The sequence below is a fragment of the Hyaena hyaena genome, unplaced genomic scaffold (genome assembly GCF_003009895.1).
Source record: "Hyaena hyaena isolate Hyena2069 unplaced genomic scaffold, ASM300989v1 scaffold_786, whole genome shotgun sequence".
NCBI lineage: Eukaryota > Metazoa > Chordata > Mammalia > Carnivora > Hyaenidae > Hyaena > Hyaena hyaena.
The window spans coordinates 269503-287502 of record NW_024081421.1 but is presented as its reverse complement, the minus strand read 5'-3'; the positions used below and the strand labels follow the sequence as shown (position 1 = coordinate 287502).

Here is an 18000-nt window from a genome sequence, read left to right as displayed (position 1 = left end):
GGGGAGGGTCAGAGAGAGAGCAAGACACAGAATCCAAAGACAGGCTCCAGGCTGTGAGCTAGCTGTCAGCACTGAGCCCGACATGGGGCTCGAACCCATGAATTGTGAGATCATGACCTGAATCAAAGTCCGATGCTTAACCGACTGCGCCATCTAGGTGCCCCAGAATATTCCAGTTTTAAGCTCAAAACAAAACCCCTGTTCCCTAAAAAAATTCATATGGTATCTGTCACTCCGCCCACACAAAAGACTCACACCAAGGATAAGGAGATGAAACTAAATATTTCCAGGGAGAAGAAACAGACTAACAGAGTCACCTACAGAGAATAAAAACCAGACTGGTATCAGACTTCTTACTACTATTATACAATGCCAGTAGCATAAAGATAGTTAGGAAATGTCTTTGAAGTTCCCAGAGAAAATAATGTAACATAGAATTCTTATTCAGGCAAATCATCAATCAGTTATAAATAAGGTGAGAGAATAAATGCACTTTTTAAAAATTTATTTCTTTATTTTGAGAAAGACAGAGACAGTGTGAGTGGGGAGAGGGAGGGGAGAGAGGAAAGAATCTCAATCAGGCTCCATGATGCCAGAGCAGAGCCTGATACGGGGCTTGAAGCCACAAAGCTGTGAGATCATGACTTGAGCTGAAACCAAGAGTCAGACATTTAACCAAATGAGCAACCTGGGCGCCCTGAGAACAAATGCATTTTTAAGAGAGGTAGCACCCAAAATGTGACCTCCCAATATTGCCTTTGTTAGAAGATACTCTAAGGCTTGTTACAACAGAATGAGAGTAAATTTAGAAAGAATAAGACATGGAATCAAAGAAATAATGAAACCAACTTGGGAAAGTAACAATGGGGATGCACTATAGGACACTTCGAATCAGACCTAGAGAGCAATCAGTTAAGTATAGAAACAACACTGAAGCCTCCCTCCCTTGGGAGGAGAACAGGCTAAGAATTTAAAACAACATAAGATGTTAATGATTAAGGATGCAAATCAAAAAAGACAATTAGAAATTCAAGAACAATAGTCATTCAAGACAGGAAATGTAGGGGCACCTGGATAGCTAAGTCAGTTAAGCATCTAACTCTTGATTTTGGCTGAGGCCATGATCTTATCGTTCATGAGTTCAAGCCCCTTGTTGGGTTCTGCTCTGACAGTGTAGAGCCTACTTGGGATTCTCTCTTTCTGTTTCTCTCCTGATCATGAATGTGCACTCTTTTTCTCTCAAAATAAATAAATATATAAATTTGTTTTTTTAATGTTTTATTTAATTTTGAGAGAGAGAGAGAGAGTAAAAGCAAGAGAGGGCAGAGAGAAGGAGACAGAATCTGAAGCAAGCTCCAGGCTCTAACCTGTCAGCACAGACCCCAACTCAGGGCTTGAACCCACAAACCATGAGGTCACAATCTGAGCTGAAGATGGATATTAACTGACTAAGCCACCTAGGCGCCCCAATAAATATATATATTTTTTAAAGTTTATTTATTTTGGGGCACGTGGGTGGCTAAGCCAGTCAAGTATCCAACTTCGGCTCAGGTCATGATCTCAAGGTTGGTAGGATTGAGCTTCATGTGGGGATCTGAGCTGACAGCATGGAGTGTGCTTGGGATTCTCTCTGTCTCCCTGCCCTTCCCCCACTCACACACACACATGCACATGGTCTCTTTTGTCTCTAAATAAATAAATAAATAAATAAATAAGCATTAAAAAAAAGAAGTAAAAATCGAAGCTACCACTTGGAAGATTAAAAGTGGTTCAACTTGAATAACAAAATGAAGAGTAGAAAGTATCATGCAAGGAATTGTTTTTCATCATGCATCCTTCTAACAATTTGACTTTGTAAAAAGAGACCTTTAGGAACTACACAAACAGTCAGAAAGTAATGAACAAAATGGCAATAAGTACATACTTATCAATAATTACTTTAAAGCTCCAATCAAGAGGGACCGGGGTGGCTCAGTCGGTTAAGCATCTAACTCTTGATTTCGGCTCAGGTCAGGATCTCATGGTTCATGGCTTCGAGCCCAACATGGGGCTCTCTGCTGTCAGTGCAGAGCCTGCTTCAGATTCTCTGTCCCCCTCCTCTCTCTCATATGTGTGTTCTCTTTCCCTCTCTCAAAAATAAATAAAAAACGTTTTTAAAAAGCTCCAATCAAAAGACAAAGGGTGACTGAATGAACAAAAAACCAAGACTCATCTATATGCTGCTTATAAGAGACTCACATCAGACTTAAACACATGTAAAGACTGAAAGGGAAGGGGTGAAAGCCACAATGCTTTCACCCACAATGCACACGAAAATGAAAAAAAGACAGAGTAGCAGTAGTTTTATCAAACAAAACAGCAAGAGACAAAGAAAGCACTACACAATGATAATAGGATCAATTGAACAAGAAGATGTAACAATTATAAATATTTATGAATGCCACATGGAAGCACCTAAATGCATGAGGCAAATATTAACAGATATAAAGGGAGAAACTGATAGCAATACAACTACCTCAGGGGACTTTAATACCCTACTTACATCAGGGGGTAGATCATCCAGACAGAAAATTAACAAGGAAGCAATGGCTGTGAACAACACATTAGACTAGAAGGGCTTAGCAGACATACATAGAACATTCTATCCAAAAACAGCAAAATACACATTCTTTTCATGTGCACATGGCACATTCTCCAGAACAAATCACAAAACAAGTATCAATAAATTTAAGAAGACTGAAACCATATCAAACATCTTTTCTAACCACAGTGAAAACTGGGAATCAATTACAAGAAATAATTCTGGATAAACTGCAAACACATGGAAGCTAAACAAAATGGTACTAAAGAACAGATCAGTCAATCGTGAAATCAAAGAGGAAATCAAAAAATACATGAAGACAAATGGAAGTGAAAACATAACAGTCCAAAATCTTTGGAATGCACCAAAAGCAGTTCCTAAAGGGAAGTTTATAGCAATATAGGTTTATCATAAGAAACAAAAAAATTCCAAATAAGCAACCTAATCTTACAACTAAAGGAGCTTAAAAAAGGAACAAAGCCCAAAGCTAGTAGAAGGAAGGAAATTATAAAGATTAGAACAGAAATAAATAAAATAGAGACCAAAAAAACCCAACAGAAAACACCAATGAAACCAAGAATGGTTCTTTGAAAAAACAAATATTTAGCCAGACTCATCAAGGAAAAAAAGAGGGTGGGCTCAAATAAATAAAATCAGAAATGAAGGAGGATAAATCACCACCACAGAAATACAAAGGATTATAGTATGAAAAATTATATGCCAACAAATTGGACAACCTAAAAAGAAATGGATTAATTCCTAGAAACATACAATCTTCCAAAGCGAATCAGAAATAAATAGAAAATTTGAAGAGACTGATTACTACTAAGGAAATTGAATTAGTAATCAAAGAACTCCCAACAAACAAAAGTCCAGGACCAGACGGCTTCACAGGTGAATTTTAACAAACATTTAAAGAAGAGTTAATATCTATTCTTCTCAAACTATTCCAAAAAATAAAAGAGGAAGCCAGCATTAGCCTGCTACCAAAACCAGACAAAGATACTCCCCAAAAAGAAAACTATAGGCCAGTATCTGCGATGAACATAGATGTAAAATCCTCAAAAAATATTAGCAAACTAAATTCAACAATACATTAAAAACAATAGTTTACCACAATCAAGTGGGATTTATTCCAATAATGCAAGGGTGTTTCACTATTTGGAAATCAATCAACATGATACATCATATCAACAAGAGGAAGGATAAAAACAATATGATTACCTCAGTAGATGCAGAAAAAACATTTGACAAAGTACATCCATGATGAAACTCTACAAAGTGGTTTTGGAGAGAAAATGTTTCAACATAAAAAGAGCCACATATAAAAATCCCACTGCTAAAATCACATTCAGTGGTGACAAATGGAAAGCTTTTCCTCTAAGATCAGAATCAAGACAAGGATGTCCACTCTCACTACTTTTATTCAACATACTACTGGAAGTCCTACCTGTAGCAATTGACAAGAAAAAGGAAGAATAGGCATCCAAATTGGTAAGGAAGAAGTAAAAATCACTTTTTGCAGATGACATGATATTATACACAGAAAACCTAAAGATTTCACCAAAAAACTACTAGAACTGATAAATGAATTCTGTAAAGTTGAAGAATACAAAATTAATATACAGAAACCTATTATATTTCTATACACTAATAATGAGGTAGAAGAAAAAAGAAAATAAGAAAACAATCCCACTTACAATTACGTGAAAAGAATAAAATATCTAGGAATAAATTTAACCAAAGAGGTGAGAAACCTATACTCTGAAAACTATCAGAAACTGATGAAAGAACCTGAAGAAGACACCAAAGATGGAAAGACATTCCATGCTCATGAACTGAAAGAACAAATATTGCTATATGTCTATATTACCTAAAGCAATCTACACATTTAAAGCAATCCCTATCAAAATACCAACAGCATTTTTCACAGAACTAGAACAAATAATACTCAAATGTGTAGGGAATCACAAAAGACCCTCAATAGCCAAAGCAATCTTGAAAAAGAAAAGCAAAGGGAAAAAGCAATCTTGAAAAAGAAAAGCACCACAATTCTGGACTTCAAATAATATTACAAAGCTGTAGTGATCCAAACAATATGGTAATGGCACAAAAACAAACACATAGATCAATGAAACGAGATAGTGAGCCCAGAAAGAAACTCACACCTATATGGTCAATTAATCTACAACAAAGGAGGCAAGAATATACAATGTGGAAAAAAACAGTCTCTTCAATAAATAAATAAATAAATAAAAAACAGTCTCTTCAGCTACATGTGAATGAAACTGGACCACTTTCTTACAGCATACATAAAAGTAAACTCAAAATGGATAAATGTGACTTAACGTGAGGCTTAAGTATGAGACCTGAAACCATAAAACTCCTAAAAGAAAATATAGGCAATAATGTCTTAGACGTCAGCCTTAGAGACGTTTTTCTAGATACTTCTCCTGAGGCAAGGGAAACAAAGCAAAAACAAACGAGTGGACTACACCAAAATAAAAAGCTTCTGCACAGTGAAAGAAAATACCACCAACAAAAAAAGGCAACCTACTGAATAGGAGAAGATATTTGCAAATAGTGTATCTGATAAGGGGTTAATATCCAAAATATGTAAAGAACTCATACAACTTAACACCAAAAAAACCCCCCAAATAATCCAATTAAAACTGGGAAGAGGACCTTAAGAGACATTTTTCCAAAGAAGACATACCGATAGCCAACAGACAGATGATAAGATGTTTAATGTGACTAATCATGAGGGAGATGCAAATCAAAACCACAATGATGGGGCATCTGGGTGGCTTAGTCGGTTAAGCGTCTGACTTTCGCTTAGGTCACGATCTCGCGGTTCATAGGTTTGAGCCCCGCATCGGGCTCTGTGCTGACTGCCAGCTCAGAGCCTGGAGCCTATTTGGGAGTCTGTATCTCCCTCTGTCTCTGACCCTCCCCTGCTCATGCTGTCTCTCTCTCTCTCTCCTAGAAATTAAAAAAAAAAAAACAAAAAAACACAATGAGATATCACTTCACACCAGTCAAAAAGGCTATCAACAAAAAGACAACAAATAACAAGTGTTAGCATAGATGTAGAGAAAAAGGAACCCTCATGTACTATTGGTGGGAACGTAAGTTGGTACAGCCACTGTAGGAAACAGTGTGGAGGTTACTCAAAAAGTTAAAAATAGAAATACCATATGATCCAATAATTTCACTACCCAAAGAAAAGGAAAACGCTAATTTGAAAAGACATATGCACCCCCATATTTATTGCTGCATTATTTACAATAGCCAAGATATGGAAGCAACCCAAGAGTCCACAGATAGATGGATAAAGAAGAGTAGTATGTAAACACACACACACACACACACACACACACACACACACACACACACGAATATTATTATTCAGGTTTATAAAAGAATGAGACTTGGCCATTTGCAACAACATGGATGGACCTAGAGGGTATTATGCTATGTGAAAAGAGTCAAACAGAGAAAGACAAATACTATATGATTTCACTTACATGTGGAATCTAAAAAAACAAGGCAAACAAACAAAATAAGCATTCTTTTTTTTTTAAATATTTTTATTTATTTCTAGGAGAGAGAGAGAGACAGCGTGAGCAGGGGAGGGTCAGAGAGAGAGGGAGATACAGACTCCGAAACAGGCTCCAGGCTCTGAGCTGGCGGTCAGCACAGAGCCTGACGCGGGGCTCGAACCCAAGAACCGCGAGATCATGACCTAAGCGAAAGTCGGACACTTAACCGACTAAGCCACCCAGGCGCCCCAAAATAAGCATTCTTAAATACAGAGAACAAACTAATGGGGGGAGGGGGTTGTGGGAGCAAAACAGATAAAAGGGATGAAGAGGTACAGACTTCCAGGTATAAAATAAATAAATGACAGAGATGAAAAGTACTGTATAGGAAATACAGTCAGTAATGTTGTAATAACATTGTATGGTGACAGATGGTAACTACACTTATCATAGTGAGCACTGAGTAATATAAAGAATTGTCAAATTGATATGTTGTACACTTGAAACTAATGCTGCACTGTATGTCAATTAAACTTTGATTAAGAAAAAGAAGGGGGGAAAGGCCTTCTTACTCTGATTTTTTTAAAAAGCGGAGGGTAGGGGGCGCCTGGGTGGCTCAGTCGGTTAAGTGTCTGACTTCAGCTCAGGTCATGATCTCCCAGTTCAAGAGTTCAAGACCTGCGTTGGGCTCTGCGCTGACAGCTCAGAGCCTGGAGCCTGCTTCAGATTCTGTGTCTCTCCTTCTCTCTGCCCCTCCCCCACTCACACTCTGTTTCTGTCTGTCCCTCTCAAAAATAAATTAAATTAAATCTTAAAACACTGGGACACCTAGTTGCATCTGACTCTTGATCTTAGCTCAGGTCATGATCTCACAGTTGGAGAGTTAGAGTCCTGCATTGGGTTGATGGCATGGAGCCTGGTTGGGATTCTGCTTCTCCTTCTCTCTACCCCTCCCCTGCTTGTGCTCTCTCTCTCTCAAAATAAAAATAAATAAATTAATTAAAAAAAAAAAAAGAACTAGAAGAAAACTTTGAGATCTCCTAGCCAGCCAATTTATTTTACACTTAATACATCCAAAGATGCCCATGCATCCATGTGGATGCCATCCACATCCATGCACTTCTTATGCTCCTCAATCAGAGGCAGGGCCTGTGTTTCCTCCACTTAAACCCAGGAGGACTTATGACTATGGTAGGAGCAGTACGGAACCTCTCAGCTGAAGCCACGAAAGGTAATACAGATTCCTCCAGCTCTCTTTTATGATACACATACCTTGGGAGCCCTGAGCCAACATGTAAGATACTGGCTAGTCTTAAACCAGCACACTAGAGAGGTCATATAGAGACAGAACTGAAAGTGAGTGAGAGGGAGGGGGAAGGGGAAACAGAGGGGGAGAGGGAGGGGGAGGGAGAAAGAGAGAGAGGGAGAGGGAGAGAGACAGAATGAGCATGCTGAAGAATCTTTCTAGCCCAAGTGTTAGACTTATCAGTGAGCCTTCAGATTTGTGAGATCCAGTACAGCAACCACCAGTCACATGTAGCTACTTAAATATAAATTAAGTAAAATGAAACAAAATTTAGAAATCTATTCTTCAATCACACGAGTTATATTTCAAGTGCTCAGTAGCCACACATAGCTGCTAGCTTCTACTTCACTGGACAGGGCAGGTTTAGACTGTTTCTATCTTGTAGAACGTTTTAGAGAACAGTGTTGCTTCAGATAACTCCCTTCCCCAGTCTTCAGTCTGCCATAGTGCTGTGTGGTGCACAGATGAGCTATCCCATCAAGCCCTACAGAATGCAAATTCATGGCCAAAATCAATGTTGTTTTCAGCCACTGATTTTTGGGGTGGTTTGTTACAGAGCCATAATAAAAGAAATACAAGGAAAGTAAAGCTCAGAATGTGAATAATCTGTTGGAGTTTTGGAGTCCACAAAATCAGTCAAATATTGGGAATAACCACATTTTACTTCAAAGTCCAATAAGTGCTTATGAATAAATGAAAAAGAAAATGCCCGATTCTTGAGCCCACAATGTTTTTGTTTTACCTTATTAAAAACTGTTTATTTATTTATATTTGAGAGAGAGAAAGTGAGTATGCACATCAGGGGCAGTGAGAGGGGGAGATAGAGAATCCCAACCAGGCTTTCCATGCTGAGCCTGATGCAGTGTGCAAAGTCACAAACTATGAGATCATGACCTGAGCTGAAATCAAGAGTTGGACACTTAACCAACTGAACCACCCTGGTGCCCCACGCCCACAATATTTTTAATTTCAAATACTTGCCACTGTGCACCAGAAGCGTTGTCTCTGCTACTCTAGCAAAAGGTTTGATGATTCCTGGCTCTGAAGGAATAAGATCCTGAGAAATGTTAGCATCGTGAAATCAATGGCTCTGAAGGAATAAGATCCTGAGAAATGTTAGCATCGTGAAATCAATGGTAAAGCAAACAAGTCCTAGCTTCTTTCTGGTGAATTTACTAGAGTCACCATTTAACAGGTGAAGCTCATTTGATTTTCCAGTTTTATACTCACACAGTACCCTTTACTTTTTTAAGTATTTTATGTCACATATTTTAAAAATTTTTTAAATGTTTATTTTTGAGAGAGACAGAGAGAGACAGAGCATGAGTGGGGAGAGGGGGCAGAAAGAAAGCGGGAGACACAGAACTGAAGCAGGTTCCAGGCTCTGAGCTGTCAGCACAGATCCTGACGTGAGGCTCAACCCCACAAACCGTGAGATCATGACCTCAGCTGAAGTCAGATGCTCAACCAACTGAGCCACCCAGGTGCCCCTATATTACATATTTTTAAACCTAAAAGCAAAAGAAACAAACCAAAAACCTTTGATGGCGTTTCTCAATATCAACCAAAAGCTATCTTTTGATTGATTGATTGATTGAGACGGTATAAGTGAGCCAGAGACAGAGAGAGAAAGAGACCACAAGGAGCAAAGAGAGAAAATCTCACAAGGGGCAAACAGAGAGAGAGAGAGAGAGAGAGAGAGAGAGAGAGAGAGAGAGGTGGGGCTCACTCAGGGCTTGTATTTTACCTGAAGCGGGGCTTGGACTCACCCACTGTGGCACTCAAACTCATAAACTATGAGATCATGACCTGAGCCAAAGGTAGATACTTAACAACTGAGCCACCCAGGCACCCAAAAGTATCTTTTAAAAATACTATTTTACCAAGCAATTCATTTTAATTAAAAACCAATTTTAAATTATTTGAACTGGGGCACCTGGGTGGCTCAGTCGGTTAAGCGTCTGACTTTGGCTCAGGTCATGAGCTCACGGTTTATGAACTAGAGCACTGCATCAGGCTGTGCTGACAGCTCAGAGCCTGGAGCCTGTTTTGGATTCTGTGTCTCCCTCTCTCCCTGCCCATTCCCTGCTCATACTATGTCTCTGACTCTCAAAAATAAAGAAATGTTAAAAATGTTTTTAAAATAAATCACTTGAACTAATGGAAATTATAGATTTGGCGAGTCAAAAATAACTTGGGATTTAAGTGAATTTCCACCTAAACATGATTATAACAATCACTGTGAGACTTTATTTCCTTTTTTTTTTTTTAGTTTATTTATTTTGAAAGAGAGAGAGAGAGGAGCACAGATAGAGGGAGAGAGAGAATCCCAAGCAGTCTCTGCACTGTCAGCACGGAGTCCAATGTGGGGCTCGATCCCATGATCTGTGAGATCATGACCTGAGCTGAAACCAAGGGTTGGATGCTTAAAGGAGTGAGCCACCCAGATGCCCCATGAGACTCTATTTCTAATGATCAATTATGAAGCTACATTGAAACAACCTGTGAAGTAGCAGCACAGCTTCCCCATCAGACCAGAGCACAAAGCTGGACTTCATGTACAGGCTACAAAATGTTCTGCTAGCATGAGCCTAAGCAGACATACAGTATCAAAACTTGCATGTATAAAAATTAGATGATATTTAAAATTACTGTTAATTTTTAACTTTTTTTTAAGTAATCTCTATACCCAACATGGGGTTCAAATTCACAACCCTGAGATCAAGTCACATGCTCTTCCAGGCCACCTGAGTGGCTCAGTCAATTGAGTGTCTGACTCTTAATTTTGGCTCAGGTCATGATGCCAGAATCATGAGATTGAGCCCTGCATCAGGCTCTGTGCTGAGTGTGGAGTCTGCTTTAAGGTCGGGTGGGAAGGAAAGGGAAGGAAGAGAGAAGAGAAGAGGGAAGGGAAGGGAAAGGAAGGGAGAAGAGGGGAAGGGAGGGGAGGGGAGGGAAGGGAAAGGGAAGAGAAGGGAAAGAAAAGAAAAGAAAAGAAAAGAAAAGAAAAGAAAAGAAAAGAAAAGAAAAGAAAAGAAAAGAAAAGAAAAGAAAAAGAAAAGAAAAAGAAAAGGAAAAGAAAAAAAAGAAAAGAAAAGAAAAGAAGTCACATACTCTTCCAACTGAGCCAGCCAGGCATCCCTTAAAACAGCTACATGTTTTAAAGAGTTCTTAGCTCTAAAATGTAGAGATTAGAATTGTGATAAAATAGTACCAGGAATTTGCCTAAAGTTAAGATGTAGCTGGGGTGGGCAGTATAGGGGAATGCAGATGAAACAAGGGCAGCCCTGAGTTAATGACTGCTGTCACTACTGTGCATTATACTCCTCTCTTCTACTTATGCTTGAAAATGTCCACAGTCAAAAAATTGAAAAAAAAAAAACCCAACAACTTCTATATTTACATGTTTTGGTTTGAAATGCAACGCAGAGAGTGTGAGACAATGGCAAACTACACCCAGATAAAGGCCAGGCTTCCTAGACTTTCAACTATTAATGAGAAGGACCAAAATATCCAAAATAAATACAAAATGCCTCAAATCTATAAAAACCCTATCTCTTTGAGTACATACACCCAACTGCTCCATGTTGGGATCATAGCCAAGACATAGCTGACTCATACATTACACAGAATTCTAATATGTGTGGTTACTGGATTTCTTAGCCAACAGCCAATAACTGAATAGGAGGCTAATAAACACAGACACACAAAAGGCACAAGACCGCTGACGGCCTAATAAGATGGGGGTAAAAAGAGAACAGCTATATAAGACGTGAAGTTCACCACTAATTAACACAACTTTATGGAGTAATAACCAGTATGTTTAGTGGGAAGGCCACGGGCTTTGGAGTCAAAGACTTGGTTCTACAGCCACTTGCTAGCTATACGAACCGAACCAAATTACTTAACCTCATTTTTTTTCTTCAGAAAAATTAAAGTAGTAGCTACACCACTAGGCTTATCCTGATGACTGAAAGAGAGGTAACTGCTGAGTACCTTCGAAGCAGATTCTCCAGTCTCAGCTGACAATCTGCCTACAACCTTGTGAGAAACCCTGAGCCAGAACTACCCACCTACTTGCTCCTAGACTCCAAAGCCTCAGACACTGCTGGAAATAATAAATGTTTGCTGCATTAAGTTGCTACATTTGGGTAACTTGTTGCACAGAATAGACAACTATTATATAAAGGAAAAATGTGTCTATTATTTGACTAGCTATTTTTTTTTCTAAATATAGCAATTGAACTTCTTTGGTATATAAATTAGATAATACAAGGGAACCCTTTTCTTTATCTGAACGGTCTGCTCATCACTTTGTAATGGCATATTATGAAGCTGGATATTATTTTCAAAACCAAACTTCTTGAATCTGACATTGCTCATATGCAAGAAAACTATGGGGCTAAAAACCCAGACTCTGTGACATGGTTCAATACCTCAGACCCAATACTCAGGCCTTACTCTGTAATATACATATGCTCTATACTTGTATAGATGCATTCTGTATCTACTCTACATTTTTTTAAATGTTTATTATTTACTTTGAGGAAGCACAAGCAGGGGAGGGTTAGAAGAAGAGGGAAAGAAAGAATCCCAGGCAGGTTCAACACTTAGGACTGAGCCTGATTCGGGGCTCAATCACACAACTGTGAGACCCTGACCTGAGCCAAAATCAAGACTCAGATGTTCAACCCCACTGGGCTACCCAGGTGCCCCCACATTCTAATATTAATAAAAAGTACGCTTAATCCTACCTGAATGAGGCATTTGCTCACATCACTAGCACAGAGTGCTTTGTTACAGCTCAGTGACTCAGGGATCCAAGTCAGGAACACCAGAATGGCTAGAGAAAGCATAACAACGGAGTGGGACTTCATGATTCTTCAAAGGCAATCAACTCCCAGGAAGCTAAACCAACGAACAAAAAGAAAAACAAAACAAAACAAAACTTTAATTCAAAGGCGAGGGCTAGGCTAAGAACAAATACAGAAATAAAAAGCAAAACAAATAAACCAAGACTCATTATTTGTATTAAATGACTTTTGAGTGATCATTTAAAGGACATTTTCAATGAATGGTTAAACAGTAAAAACAAAGTACAATTTTTATATAGTAATGTCTTGTCAGCAAACTGTAAATACGCGCGCGCACACACACACACACACACACACACACATACTTAAACCATCAGGTTACTGAAGCAAATAACTAGCTTTAGTACTGCACCGCTACTATTCAACTTTAGTTTTAGGCCCATTATTCAACTTTAAACCCATATAAACCCTATTAATATAGTATAATATACAACACTTAACAAATTTAAAAAAATTTTTCTAATGATTATTTATGACTATCTCGTTTTATGTTTTCACATATTTGTCCAGAAGCTATGGGCTGAAGCAACTCAGAGAAAGAAGTAGAGTTGCCAGTCATTTCTTAAATAACTTAGCAAATAACACAGGGGGTAGTAAATTACCAACTGCATTAAGAACTCTGAGTAATTTATTAAAATGTGAAGATATTCTTTTAATTCTATACCATAGGTACCACAGATTCTACAATGTTATTAAGAAGAGGGTACATTTTAAAAAGGAAAAGGAAAACAAGACCAGCACAAATCCTGATAGTGGTTAAACAGTGGTTAAGCGAACATGGTTAGTAAGCTTTTTGAAAAGATGTAACTTCCTACAGTTAAAACACCCCCCCCATAGAATCAGTTAAAATAAATGATTACTGATGTAAGGTAGATAAAAGGTGAGTTTATGGTGCCTTTATGATTACTGTAAACTTTTACTCCAAGTATTACAAAATACAATAAGGCAAAAGCAATAAGAATGTGACAAGAATAAAGAGCATTGCACCCGGTATGACTCAATTTTGAAAGAGAAAGCCCTGGCGATGGTTACTGAGGCCCACAAAGTGTTCCTAAAGACCGTTAATAACCCAATTTTCTCATTTATTTAACAGCACATACCAAGTCGGATGATTTCTGGTGCCGCCAGTACATATTCGTAGAGGCCAAAGAAGGTATTTTGAAACGTGATTTTTTTTTTCCAGAACTAGTTTTCATCCTACACTCACTAAAAATGGGATTTTTCCCCCCATCTCTTATGGTTGTCTTCATCCTACTCCCCAAACCTTACTGGCAAAAGTATTCAAGTAAATGCACGTACAAAGCAGGTAACAATTGTTTAAAGGGCTTCTCCTTTTTCCCTAAGGAGTCAGGAACGATGCCGCATCGAAACTGTTTTCCTGCGTCGGGACCAGTTTCTCAGGCTCTTGGCGACCTGTGTGTGGTCCCCAAGGGGGACGGCACTGACAGCAGCCTTTGTGCCGCGGGACGGAGCCCCTGCTGCCGGTTGAGGAGGCAGAGGCCACCGTGGCTCTTGAACCCTCGCTCACCCACGCGCCGCTGACCCGCGAGGCAGGGGAGGGGGCCGCAGGGGGGCCGCCAGCCTGCGCGCCCGCGCCCAGCACCCACCGGGCGGCGCCCCCACTTTGTCCAGCGCGTAGGCAGGCCGCGCGGGAGCTGCTCCGCTCCTCCGGGCCCCGAGAGCCCGCCGCGGCCTCGGCCTCCAGAGGCCGGAGCTCGGAGCCCGGACCCTCCCTGGCCGCAGACGCTGCCCCGCCTGCTCCCGCTCACCGTGCGCCGCGGCGCCGTCAGGCCGCCTGGCCCTCGCTTCCCCGCAGGTCACCCGAAACCTGGGCGCGCCGCCGGGCTGTGCGGGAGAGGCAGGCCGCGCCTCCGCGCCTCCCTCAGCGCTGCGCCCGCGAGCCTCGGGCACCTTAAAGAGACAGGCCCGTCACTGCCCTCCCCCCAGCCTCCCCGGTCCCTCCGCCCGCCCTCGGCTCCCAGCCGCCGCCAGCTCCCGACAGGAGGCGTCTCTCACTCCCGGGGCGCTCCTGTCAGCTCACGCCCCGGCCCCGCCCCCGCCGGGCCCACCGCCCAGTCGCCAGTCCGGCCCCCGCCCCGGCCCCGGCCCCGGCCCGGCCCCCGCGAAGGCCCCTCCCCCCCAGGCCCCGCCTCCGCCAGGCCCACCGGCCCCGCCCCAGCGAAGGCCGGGTCCCAGGCTGTGGCCCCACCCCCAGCGGGGCCCCGCCCCGCCCACGCACGAAGGCCCCGTCCCGCCCTCCGGTCACGCCCAACAGCGGCCACACTCCCCCCCCCACCCCCGCCCGCCCGGGGACACACACCCCGGCCCGCCCACGCGCGCTTTCCCTCCGCCCTCTTCCCCGCCCCCATCTCAGGCTTCTTTGTCCGCCCACCTGGCCCCTCTGTGAGGCCCAGTCTCCGGGCTTAGCAAGTGCACGTCGCGCAGCCGAGAATTTGACGTACAAGAGCTCAGAGACTGCACAGCAACCGCAGGAGGCAGCTGTGATTGTCCCGCTCTGGGGATGCAGGACAGAGGCACCTAGTGGTCGAGTAGCCCAGCCCGCTGTTGCAGAGCTGACACTCGAACTCTTGTCTCACGTCGGAGGCCGGACTTATTAAGAAGGCAGGTTTCTGGGCTCAGTCTCAGACCTGCTGAATAAGGATCTGCTAGGGCAGGACCTTCGTTCAGCAGTTCGCTGAATTTTGCTGCGTCCTTGGCGAGTGCCTGGCACTGTGCTTAGCACTGGAAATAGAAGAGAGGAGGCAAGGCGGGTGCTGGCCGGGAAGGAGGCCACTGGGCTTGGGAGAGGATGGACAGACAGCTAGACAAATGGTTACAGCGAACCACCCCAAGTAGGAGAGGGCTCCCTGAGCATGGATGACGCAGCACGCATTTCAGCCTGTACTTTAGAAAAGGAATTCCTTCCATCAACAGCATGTACAGCAAGGCATTTGGGAATTGCGCTCAGATTTTTCCAACAACCCTAGGAATTTGCTTTTTAAAAAGATTCCAGTGATTAAGTTGGAGCCCATTGGGCTAGATCATCCGCAAGGCACTTTCCCTTTGGAAATGGTGACATAGTAGTGATAAGAGTTTTAAGCTAGTAGGAGGCTTAAATGCCTTATATTCCCCTTTGTTGCTTGGAAGAAAACGGAAATAACGGATGGAAAGACTTGATTGGCCAAGGGCGTGGATTACATTAATGATGTTAGTCCATTTTTGTATAGTAAGTAAATAAATATGCATTTTATTTTATTTTTTTAAGTTTTCTTAAGGTTTTATTTCTGAGAGAGAGAGAGAGACCCAGAATCAGAAACAGGCTCTAGGCTCTGAGCTGGTTGTCAACACAGAGCCCGACGCGGGGCTCGAACCCACGAACTGTAAGATCATGACCTGAGCCGAAGTCAGACGCTTAACTGACCGAGCCACCCAGGCGCCCCTAAATATGCATTTAAAAAATCACCCCTGAAATTTGTCTTTTCAAAATGTTCTTATTCAGTTTTGAGAGGGAGGGCATGAGTGGGAGAGGGGCAGAGAGAGCGGGACAGGTGATCTGAAGCAGGCTCTGTGCTGACAAAAGCAAGCCTGATGCGGGGCTCGAACTTAATTTACAAGCTGCGAGATCATGACCTGAGCTGAAGTTGGATGCTCAACTGACTGAGCCATCCAGGCGCCCCATCCCTGAAAATTATCTTAAAGAAATAATTGAGAATATATACAAATTTAACTTTAAGGTCTTATCCTTTGGCATTAGTTATTGGTTAAATGAGTTATGACACTCCAGTGCAATGGACTAAGTCAGCTATTAAAACATAATATTGTAGGTCAGAAGTTCTACACTTACTGGTCTCAGGACCCCTCTACACTCTTGAAAGGTACTGAGGGCTCCAAGGAGGTTTTATATGTGCTACATCTGTCAAAACTTTTGAAATTAAAACTGAGAAATTTAAGAACTATTTATTCATTTATTTCACTTAAAAATAATAGACTCTATTGTAAAGTAACATGAAAGACATATTTTATGAAAAATAAGTATGTATTCCAAAACAAAGAAATAGAAAAATGGCATTATTTTACATTTGTGCTATTCTCTTTAATGTCAAAGTTAATAGAAGGCAGCTGGATTTTCATATCTGCTTCTGCATTCAAACTGCTGCAATATCATGTATTATGTAGCCTCTAGGGGACTACTCTAAACTTAGGAGAATGAAAAAGGTAAATAATGTATTAGAATTAAAATAAAAATTTGAGCTCATGAACCCCCTGAAAGGGTCTTGGGGCTCCTAGGGTCCCTAGATTACACTTCGAGTACTACTATTGCAGATGAATATTGTTGGCATGGAAAGATATTCGTTATATGTCAACATTTTAAAGTGGTATACATATTTTTAGAACGATTAATATTAAAAATTGTGTATACAGGGGTACCTGGGTGGTTCAGTCAGTTAAGGGACCGGCTCTTGGTTTCTGCTCAGGTCATGATCTCATGATTCATGAGTTCAAGCCCTAATGAGTAAGGCTCAGAGCTGACAATGCAGAGTGGGCTTGGGATTCTCTCTTTCTCCCTCTTTCTCTGCCCCTCACCTGCTCGCTCTCTCTCTTTCAACATGAATAAATAAACTTTAAAAAATGTTAGACAGCTATTAAAAAAGGTCTGGAAAAAGAACCATGGTGTTAGCATTGGTTATTTCTTGGTGAGATTACAAATGATTTTTGTTGATGTGTTTTTTTGTTGTTGTCGTTCATCTGCATTTTCTGATGTCTTTGCTTCTGTTACTTTGGTCATAATCTTTAAAAATACAGGTTTTTAAACATTTTAAATTTATTTTTGAGAAAGAGAGTGTGCAAGCAGGGGAGGTGCAGAAATAGAGGGGGATAGAGGATCCAAACGGGGCTCTGCACTGACAGCAGAAAGCTGGATGTTGGGCTCGAACTCACGAACCATGAGATCATGACCTGAGTCAAAGTCAGATACTCAACCAGTTGAGCCACCCAGGAGCCCCCAAAATTTAGTTATTTTTAATTTAAGTTTAAGATCCTCTTTGTTACATCCTAAAAGGTCAAATGGTGACTGAGCCCCCAGGTGAACATCAAGTGGTTCTGGCTCTGTGGTTAGCAGTTTGGGAATCTGAGACCTATACTGCAGTGGCTATTTTATTTTATCAGAAGCCTTTATAATCAGTGCAGTAAAAGCTCTTAGTTGGGTTATTGGGCACCTGGGTGGCTCAGTCGGTGAAGCATCCAACTTCCTTCAGCTCAGGTCATGATTTCACCACAGCTCATAAGTTCGAGCCTGGTGTTGGGCTCTGTGAGCCTGCTTCAGATTCTGTCTCCATCGCTCTCTGCCGCTCTCCAACTTGCACTCTGTTTCTCAAATATAAATAAACATTTTTAAAAAACCCATAATTGGGCTTGATTAAAGGGTCAAATATCACTGAATCACCTAACCTTCACTCAGATATGACTCTCAGCCAACTGCAGTAAAGGGATGTATTAGTGTCCTATTGCTGCCTTAACAAATTACGATAAATGTACTGCTGTAAAACAATACAAATTTGTTACCTTACAGTTCTTGAAGACAGAAGTCCTAAAATCAGGGAATCAGAAGAGCTGTGTTCCTTCTGGAGGCTCTAGGAGAGAATCCATTCCTTGCCTTTCTAGCTTCCAGAAGTCACCTGATTCCTTGTTTTGTGCCCA

At 41.5% G+C, this 18000-nt stretch overlaps 1 protein-coding gene across 3 annotated transcripts in view; it reads right to left on the bottom strand.

Moving 5' to 3' along the window:
* The window catches only part of TWSG1 (twisted gastrulation BMP signaling modulator 1), a 75298-nt gene extending 60268 nt beyond the window's left edge, over positions 1-15030 (bottom strand). The window contains exons 1-2 of one of the 3 annotated variants that reach the window (XM_039219077.1): positions 14766-15030; positions 12184-12337 (exon numbers count right to left, since the gene is read on the bottom strand). In XM_039219077.1, the coding sequence (XP_039075008.1) occupies positions 12184-12306 (123 nt within the window). In that variant the 5' untranslated portion in view covers positions 12307-12337; positions 14766-15030. Of the gene's footprint in view, positions 1-12183; positions 12338-13602; positions 14048-14072; positions 14223-14765 lie in introns of those variants that run through there. The other 2 variants (XM_039219075.1, XM_039219078.1) reach the window with 2 other exon arrangements.
* Positions 15031-18000: the final 2970 nt, after the last annotated feature.